Genomic DNA, 10536 nt, shown 5'->3' with positions numbered 1-10536 from the left:
CAAAAAGTAACGCATTACAGTAATGCGTTACTTTTGTAACGCGTTACTCCCAACACTGGTCACCAATAAACCTATCCCCATTCTGCACGTCTTGGGACTGTGGGAGGAGGAAGCCTGCATAGAACCGGAGAGAACCCACGCTAACACAGGGAGAGCACCCAAGGTACACACAGAAGAAGAAACCCAAACCGGGACTCCAACCGGCCCCTCTTGCTGCGGCGACAGCACTATACACCACTGCACGCAGTTCAGTTCAGGAGTAGTAATAATAATAATAATAATAATACATTTTATTTGTAATGCACTTTATGTTTACTGAAGCTAGAAGAGCTGCCATGCATCAAAGGAAAGGGTAAGAAGTGTCCAGATTCACGTTGCAGAGTCTCACTCGGTCCAGCTGAATTTCCTCCATATCGTCTTGAAAAAATAAGATAAAAATAGTGCCAGCTAGTAATACTATGTATGCCATAAGCTGCATCTGCCCTCTGCTGTAGCTCATTGCATACTGGTTTGAATACTTCCTATGGTGGCTCCCTCTACACCTTTTGTGGACTTACCATCCTTCTCTTCCAGTTTCAGACCAGAGCAGCGTCCCAATAATGTTGTGGGCCAACCCAAAGGCCAAGGACAAGCTCAGGACACACTCCTGGACAGACGCAAGAAGGAGGCTAATAAGAGCCGTGGGGCAAATCACAACCGCCGCAACATGGCCGACCGCAAGAGGAACAAAGGCATGATCCCCTCGTGACCTGTGTGATGGTGGCCGAAACAGATGGTGGCGGAGGCACTAGTCAGTGAGGGGAAAGAAAAACTGGGGCTTGGCTGTTGTTCTGGTTCAAATTGGAAGCCATGTTTGTCCCCAAGGTCACATCTCAGTTCCAAAGTCACAGGAAAAGCCACTGAAGGTTTCAGTTGTTTTTGAAAAGTTGCTTTAGTTTTAGCCAATTTTCTTTGGCAGGGTGTTTATGATCAGAAGTGACTAAGCTGCTTGACATGTTTGAGACGCTGAACATCCGCCTCTACTGTTTGAGCCTAAAGGACATACAGCTCTTTGGCCCAAATAATTTTCATTAAAAACCAAAGTCCTGAGCAAGAGCTTGAGACTGAGGACAAAGAAGACGACCTCTATTTTTTCCAAGTAACAAATCGATTTATTATCAAGATAATTACCAGGATTTTGGAGGGACTGGTTCCTTCTGTAGCTGGAAGAACAATTACTGACCTGGTGATCAAGTCTGGTCATCAGTGGGAGACTGTGTTGCTCGTATTATGCATTCTGTATGAGGCGTTCAAGTGCATGCTATGTCATCCAGCCAGTTCACACCACTGTTGTCCAGCCTTCGTAAAAGTAACTCATGACAATGCTGTTGTGTTTGGAAGCACGAGCTGTCGAGAGGCGCCTCATGTCTTTCGGACTAGCTGTGGGGAAACCTCCAACATGTCACCATGCACAGACTATTTTCTAAGAAGAGAACAGATCTATCAGAGCATTTTGTAACAAAAAAACATGTAATTGCTGTTGGAGTTGACATTGCAAAAAACAAACCCAAACAAAATAAATACAATGTTTTTGACATCCTTCTAGTTTGAGTCATCACTGACAAAATTAATTTTCCTTTTAACAGTACAAAATATTTGAGACTTTAGAAACACTTAAGATGCTTCTGGGTACGACTGCAGAGAAATTATCCGTTTAAATGACCTCCAATTTACACTGTTGACTTTTTTTTTTTTAACTGTACGATTTAAAAAAAAGTTAAATCAAAAAGTAACCTTTGTCATTTAGAGGAACAAGCTAATTTGTCTTCTTGCCAAATGTTAAGTAAGAAGATTGATGCAACTCTCATGTCTGCAAATTAAGTATGAGGCTCGGTTAGCTTAGCAAAAACGAAACTGGGAAGACAGCTGGTAGACAACTTTTGTGACCTAGAGCTACCTGTTCCCAGTCTTGATGCTAAACTTCGCTAATCCACAGCTGGCTGTAGCTACATACTTACCTGTAAAGCTTCCCAAAACTATTCTTTTAAAAAGGAAAGCACTGAAAAAGGGTGCCACTGCACCAGATCCAACGTGTGTGTTTAAGTAAATAGTTTTAATTAATTAGGTTACTACCTGTGCAGCCATACTTAGGAGTTTTTTCACATTTATGAGATGACCTTCTGTTGGGACAGTTCTTATCCGTTTGACCATTAGAACCGAACTGTGTTCGACTCCTTCACGTAGAATTTCTAAAAAGGAAGGAAGCAGATAAATAATCAAAGAAGGGTGAATATCCAACTAAGGAGGGGGTTCGAAGTCTATGAAATGATTAGTACCTGTTTGATATCTCTATCAATTCAATTGTTTAAAACTGTAACTAAATTAGCTACTGTAACATACACAACTTAACTATAGAATGAAAGGAACTACAAACACACGTCCCAAATAATACTTAAGTCATATAAGGCATGTTAAGGACAAGTGCAAAGACTTTTTCCACATCTGCTACCGACACAGAACCTCAACAACTAACATTTCAAAGCTAACGATGAGTTTTGGATACTAGATAAAACCATTAAACTGTTTATAAGTTGGTTATTGACATCATTTGGACCTAAAGTGACTAGTCGAACAAAACAACCCTCCATACAAACAAAGCATTGAATGTCCATGCAGACAAGAGAATCGGAGTACTCGCTCAGGTTATCAGTGTTTACCGATAAAAAGCCGAACGTCTTGTTGCTCTGCTGTTTGCAGCGACACAGAGCAGAAGGTGTCCTTGTCACATGGAGCACAAACACCCTCATGAGTCACATCTTCACTGCTGTAGATCACACATACAAATATTTCCACAAGTGTACAGTAACATGATCCCAGGAAGAAGTACTGTTTACACACAACAGTACCAGTACAGTACATAATAGTATTGTGTTTACACCAACACTGTAGGTCTGAGACTTGCTGCACCCGCCTGAAGGTCATATGTCAAAGTCTGACCCGTCCATAGTCCAGACGGCCAGCCAGCTGCTGGCATGAGTTTATATTTGCTTCCCCGATCCATTGCTGGAGGGAGGAAGTGGCGAGGTAAGACAAAAAAACGGCGACTGGAGTGTCACTGAGGAAGAGACTAGACTTGATTTCCAGAACTGCTGAGTCAACGGAGATGAGGACGACGTTAACTGTCTCTGCAGACGCTGCCTGTAGAAGTTTGGAGGAGAGAGCCTTTTGTCAGGTTTTGTGACATTTTATGGCATAATTTACTGACTTTGTTTTTTAACATACTATAGTATGACTTTAGGACATACTGTACTATAACTTATGACATTTTTTGGACATATTACTTTGGACTTTTTATTAGACACGAAACTGACTGTCACATTTTTATATTTTTTTCTACGCTACTATGCACCTTTTTATGACATACATAATACTATGACTTTTTTTTATTTTAATATACTATGCTTTTCTATGACATACTATACTAACCTTTTTTCATTGTTTATGACACTGTATAATCACTTTTCATGACATACTATTCTATGATTTCTTACCGTTTTCTGATTTTTCTTTACATACACTATGCCTTTTTATGACATACTATACTGTGACTTTTTGTGATTTTTTTTTTATGTCATACTATAGAACCACCTTTCATGACATACTTACTATACTGTGACTTTTATTGACAAAGGATTATTTTATCTTAAATGTGGACAGCCAGGTCACAAATATTATTTCATTTCCAAGTTTGGAATCAACATAAAAAAATAATATAGGCTTCCAGTCACAAGAGTTTACATGATAAATTAAGTTCTTCATTGTTTGAGATATAGAGAAGATGTATGATCGATTTAATAATAATAATAATACATTTGATTTCACTCCTTTTTGGAGATGTAATAGGCTATTTTTTTTATGTTGATTATGAATTTTGTTTATAAGATTAGTTTTTTGACAGCTTACTGTATTTACATTTCATTTTATTTGTTATTTTAGTTTTGTTTTATAACTTATTTGTAACAGGATTGATATAATTGAATACAAATGAACTGATATTTAAATGGGTTTCACTGTCCTCTAAAATCAATCAACACAATTGCAATATGTATATTCCAATAGATACTATATTATGACTTTTTGTGACATACCAGACTATGTGACATTTTTGATGACATACTACAGTATGACTTTATCCCATTTTGTTTGACATACTACAAGGATTTTTCATGATTGTTTTTGATAAACTATACTATGGCTTTTCTATGACATACTATACTATGACAATGAAAACAATTCCAATATGTCTGCATTAAAGTGGCTATACAATGACATTTTTTTTTTTTTTCATATTTTCAACATACTATGCTATTACGTTTTTATGAATTTTTGACCTTTAATGACATATTTTACTATAACCTTTTTTTCGACTTTTTTGACTGTTTCATGATTTTTTCCCACACTATACTATGAAGTATTTGGGAATTTTTGCTACATACTATTTTATGACTTTTTTCGACATACTATACTATGACTTTTTCATTAATTCTTTCAACACACTATACTATGACATTTTTTATCACTGTTTTCGACATGCTATACAATGACGTTTTTGTGACAATTTTTACACTATACTATACTATGACTTTTTAACATTTTTATGACATACGGTACTTTGACTTTTTCTGAATTCTTTTGGCATACTAGACTACCGGTATGAACTTTAATGACACACTATACTATCACTTTTTATGACGTACTTTAATATGACTTTATGACATAGTATATTATGACTTAATTACTTTTTGTGACAGATAAACAATTCATTAAAATTAATAGAATGTCTGTATAGTATGTAGTAAAAATATACGCCATTCAATGTCATAACAAGTATTAATATAATATGTCATAAAATGTCATGAAAGATTCATATAATACTATATCATTACTGTCCTAGTATAGTAGCCAACGTCATAAAGTCACAAAAAGTAATTGTATAGTCTGTCAAAAATGAATGTCATAAAGTGACAAAAAGTTAATAGTATAGTATGTCATAAGAAGTTGTAGTATAGCATAACAAAAGTAAATCTTTTTTTGAGAAGTTAATAGCAACATGTGATGAATTCATGGAATGGACACTTAAAATCGCCACAGCGGTGCGTAGCAGCCAGCTGTAATGACGACTGTTGTCGATGACTGCTGTCGGAGTGATGCGACTAAGGTATAGGTCGGTATAAATAGCACTTCTTCAGCTCTAATGTGTGGACGGATGCTTGTGTGCATGGGACAATCATCAACAGATAGTGTTGTGTAACTGAACTCACCAAGGATGCTGCGTTTGCACAGAGGACAGGTGTGATGCAGCAGCAGCCAGGGGTCGACACAATCTCTGTGGTACTCATGAAGACACAGCAGCACCCGTAGACACTGAGACAACAACACAAGAGACCACTTCTCCACTTGGCTGCCTGAACTCGACCAGGGAATTGATCCATCCGAGTCTAAATCAGAGCGTGTAGGTACGTATGTGGGCGTGTTGTCTGACCTGGTTGTTGTTGAACGGTTCCAGACAGACTGCACAGTTGTCCGTCTCCACCGCTTGGGAGGGGTCACACCACCGTTTGGGCTGACGATATGTTTTGGTCTTCAGGGACAACATTCTCTTCAGGACATCCTTTTTCAGAAAGAGCTGAAGAAAGACAGCAGAATATCACGTGCCATCTAAATAGGGTGTGATGTCACTAGAAGCTGCGAACGACTTTCCTTATGTAAAGGAAGGTCCGTTGTATCCTATGCTAAAGGAGATCTGGAAGGACCATTGGAGAACATCTTTTGCATTTAGAGAATTCGAACGGCTCTCATCATGGCGGCCACTTGTTTACTTCCGGGTCACTTCTATAGTTAGGAACCTTCCTAAGCAGAAAGACTATTCGACCGCAGCCCAAGCCTCTTGTGACATCACAAGGGTCAGGACAAGTTACTTTGTATTCCCCTTGACAAGCTCGTAAATGAAGTCCTATCATATAAATAACACATCATAATGTATTTGACAATATTATTGAATTACCGGTATTCATTTTAATCTGCAAAGTAACTAAAAGTATTTATTCAATGTATTGGAGTAAAAAGTACAATATTTAGAAAGTATTAAGTAGCAGAAAATGAAAATATTCGAGTAAAGTACAGTTATTGAGTAAATGTGCTCAGTAACTTCTAATGTTTAACCTGTGATATATGACAGTCAGTAAAGACCGAGTTTACCTCCAAGTCGTCGTTCAGCTCGTGGTACCGATACTGCCAGCGAGCCTGAACAATGACTCCGGTGCTGAGGATCAGAGCCACCAGGAGGACAGTGTCCCACAGCTGCTGCAGGTACTTCTACACATAAACAGAGAACAACAGCAAATCCAATATGAAGCGCGATCACGATTTTGGCTTCCCACGATTAAATAAACATGATCAACTGTGATATTGGTGTTAAAAGGGCCTAGACTGCCAGGGGAAATGGCATTCACAACTTCTTTCACACATGCAGTAGACTTTGATGTGTAAAATATGACCCTCAATCCTACAGCAACTTTAAGAAAACGTGTACACAAGGCAGTTGATGTGTTTGTTCGGCTCCCCCACCTGGACCTGAGAGTTGGTCTCTCCCGTGCAGATGACCCCCTGCCACTCTCCGTAGCGACCTCCTCTCGATCGCCCGCAGCTGGACCACAGTGTGAGCGTGGCTCCCTGCCCAACACACAGCAGCATGCGCTCAGTGTCAGCTCAGCCAGTCATCTGTTCACTCACCACCAGACGGCGCTAACAACTGAGAGAAACACTGTGGAGCTCACCAAGTTGTCCTGTAGTATTGTCTTGTATGTGATTTTAGCTGTCGCTTGAAGACCCCTGTACGGAGAGATCTGTCATTTAGTGCAAATAAAGGTGGTGTTTTGGTTCCAATCCCAGAACAATACTCCTTATATTTTTTTGCTAAAAAAATATATTTTTTTCCAATAAAATTATACCACCATTTCATCACCGGTGATAATAGCTACACTAACAAAAAGAAGCTACATAACTTATCCGACAAACATAAAATGAACAAAAGAGTCGTGAGGTTCAGTTCACAGGTGGAGCTGAAATATTGCCTTAAAAAAGGTATAATGTGCAAAACACTGTTTGAATTGAGAAAGCATGCGACATGATGTTATATAACTCGATGCACATGAAAGTAACCTTTTCCATGTTGGCAGTAATGAATAATAAAGTGTTCTATACCTGAGCAGAGCTCCAATCAGCTTGGTGACATTTTCAGACGTCTGGATCACAATGATGGGCTTGGAAAGCACCTGAGACAGATCCATCTACAACAGAAACTGATTTTTAGGTTCTAAATATGACCTGGAACAACAATTGTATTTGTTAAGCACCTTTCGTACATAAAATGCAGCTCAAAATGCTTTATAGTATGGCCAGACAATAAAGAAGTTCTTGAAAATACAATAACAGAACCAAAAACATTTAGCAAAATAAAGTAGTAAAAATGTATGTAGAAAAAGATAATAATAAAAAAACTTACTACATAAACTATATTTCTGTCTAAATAAGAAGGTTGATCCAGAGTCTAGGAGCTTAATAGTTAAAAAGTTTGAATTGTATGAAGTGCTTTATCATCAAGAGACGTCTATGTGAGTAAAATAACCTTAAACTCAATTCTAAAAGAAATGGGGAGTTCAGGGCAGCTAAGACGGGTATTAACATGATCTAATTTCCTGGTCTTTTTTCATCTCATGGAATTGGTGTCTATTAAACTTATATTTCAATCAGGTTTTCTTTCAGAAATCAATATAATCCACAGTCTCTTCTCGATAGAGACCTGAAGTGCAACTGCCCAACATTGGACACACATAGTCACACAAAATAACTGCAGATGCCCTCAAAGCATGTGACCGACAGGGTTTTAGTAAACTATGATGAAAGAGTTGGTGATTGGGTTTGTGGAGATTTACCTCACTGACAGTGTTTTGGTTGAGAGCCAGAATGATCAGAGCAGATGCTCCCAGGACCAACGCTCGCTTCATCTTTAATAGAGAGAGAGGATGCATGTTAGGTTTGTTGTATAAATGAATACCAATGTGAACCGTTTTCCCCAATATATATATATATATATATGAGAAAAGAGAGAGCATGAGAGCATGAGAAATCATGCCGGAAATCATGCGGGGTATGTCCTCAGACCCAGGGCCGGCTCTTGGCATAGGCGATATAGGCGGTCGCCTAGAGCGCCATCTGCTGGAGGGGCGCCGCGAGGCGCCCCTCCAGCAAAAAATAAAAAATAAAAAAATTTTAAAACAATGAAAATAAAAATGAAGTGAAAGACACGCTGGAAAGAGTTACTTGAAAGTTTGTTGTTGTTGTTCAAATGAAACTGTTGTGATTGTTCTTGTGGTTGCTGTAATTCAATACTTGAAAGTTGTGATTTTTTGCTGTTTGCTGTTGTTGTTCAAATTAAACATGTGTGATTGTTCATTTGGCTGGTGTAATTCGTGTGTGTGTGTGTGTGTGTGTGTGTGTGGGGGGGGGGGAGGGGGGCCACCGGAGAGCAATCTCGCCTAGGGCACAAAATTAGGTAGAGCCGGCCCTGCTCAGACCTGCTTCACAGGCGGAAATCTCAACCCCCCCAACTGTAAGTTACGCCCTTGGATGTGTTTATGGAGCATTGTAAGATGATGCTCCTGTAATACAGCAACATTGGTTCAGGAGTGGTTCAGGAAACATCCTTGAAAGTAGTTGATGACTATCACCATTCATTTCCCGAAACCTTTCCCGCTGAAGTGGACGCACTCATACATAAACACCTCTTTGACCGTCTCCCTCGCCAGCAGCCTACATATTGAAACAGCGCCACCAGCCCTTGGACTCTCTGCTGTGGCTGACAATGGTATTGCAGCTAATTTTCTTCGGCCCCTTGGCAGTTTTGATGAGGATTCGATTCCATGAGCGACATTTAAATCAAAACAACACGACCAAACTATGTGATTGCTGTTGTTTCCAGCAGACAATACTACTAAACGATGGTACATAGCTGCCGTGGCTCTCATAAATGCGACAAAGCTTTCAGCCCACCTGAGCAATCGCCATACAACTGTTGAACCTGCCTTTTTTATGGATCTTTCATGTGCATTTTTAATACAGTCGTTTTACGTAGCGTTATAAGCGGTTACCCATAATCCCAAGTGGCAGCGTCATCGTCAGCGTTTATCATAAAAAAGCCGATCATTTGAAAAGTAAAGCGATTTTAGAGCTGAAACTTTATCCGGCAAGAGTCCGTGAGAGGGAGAATGTATCACACATGGAAATGGCAGGTGGAGAAAATTGCGCACCCTGAGTCAAACGGACTGCACATCGGAGGGGTATAAATACCGCGTGAGAACGCAGAGTTATTAATAGGTCCCATCGAACGTATATCAGCTCAGGTCTCAGTCAGCTGCGGTGGTAAAGGTGACGTAGGAGCAGGGTTACGATTAGTGAGTGCGCTGACTCTGCGTCGCTGACACTGGTGGTTAACCATCCATCATCAAAGGCCTCAGTCCAATGCGTCGTTGCGTCGTTGATTGAGCCCATAAGAGCTGATGAAATTGATCATCCCGCAAACTACCCTGTCTGTGAGATCACCATTCTAGTTGGTGTGCTCATACTCGGTGTGGTACACATGATCAATGTCGTTCTGAGACTGGCAAAGTCGGGGACCTCATTTTTTTCCACATTGTCCAAAACAAAGACGTTGAGAGTATTATTAAAACTAAACAACGTTTTTAAACTAAAAAAATAAATCAGAATTTAAACTGTAGAGCATAAATGTGGAGTTTAAATGTCTGCAGATGAATAGAAAGAACATCATTAAGAGCTACTTTTACTCTCAAATTCTACACTTCATGTCTGGTGAAACATATTAAATCCTGTATTCACTTGTTTTTTTTTTAAAACTAAACAAAGCATGTGAAGCCACTCTTGGATCGATACAAATATATATATATATATATATATATATATATATGCAATGCAATGCTGTTTTTCTGAAGCTCACGAAAAGTTGCATGTGATGATGAAAAAAAAAAAAGTTGCAGCATTGCTGTAGAGTAAAGTGCCCAACAGTTTGGAGTTAAATCAGGACAACCTTAACCATCTACAGCAGTAAAATGCACAGTTATGCCTATGAATCCATTGAACCAAATACTAAAACACTGCCTGGGACCAGATTACCGCAGAGCGTTAGTCACAGAGCAGAAAGGACCATTTTAAGTGTGCTTTCATATTTGACACTGTTGATGGATTAAGCCTACTTTATATTGCCTGATTTTAACATTGCATGCTTTTATTCTAACTGTCTTGTGCATTTACTCCCTGTCACCGTCACTATTTCTCGGTTGAAGTATGATTTTAAGCACGTATGACTTCAAGCAGCCTGGTTTATAAAACTATATCTGCTTTGTTCCAGTCATGAAATAAAAACAGCTCAGCAGCATTCTGTGTTCAGTGTAGCAGGAATGAGGTCGGCTTTCGGTTTTACAG

General features: G+C 39.2%; 1 protein-coding gene across 1 annotated transcript; it reads right to left on the bottom strand.

The window, feature by feature from the left end:
• Positions 1-1941: 1941 nt before the first annotated feature.
• Positions 1942-8045, bottom strand: LOC311023116 (RING finger protein 215-like; the record flags this gene model as incomplete). The annotated part of the gene is made up of 8 exons (XM_084024783.1): positions 1942-3177; positions 5301-5403; positions 5522-5665; positions 6238-6354; positions 6607-6711; positions 6816-6870; positions 7243-7328; positions 7974-8045. 8 exons carry the CDS (start codon positions 8043-8045, stop codon positions 3155-3157), a joined length of 705 nt encoding a protein of 234 aa, XP_083880909.1. The 3' UTR covers positions 1942-3154.
• Positions 8046-10536: the final 2491 nt, after the last annotated feature.

The sequence above is a fragment of the Eutrigla gurnardus genome (assembly GCF_963514095.1).
Source record: "Eutrigla gurnardus genome assembly, chromosome: 13".
Classification (NCBI taxonomy): domain Eukaryota; kingdom Metazoa; phylum Chordata; class Actinopteri; order Perciformes; family Triglidae; genus Eutrigla; species Eutrigla gurnardus.
Note: the sequence above shows the minus strand (reverse complement) of the source record. Positions and strands in the feature narration are given on the sequence as shown.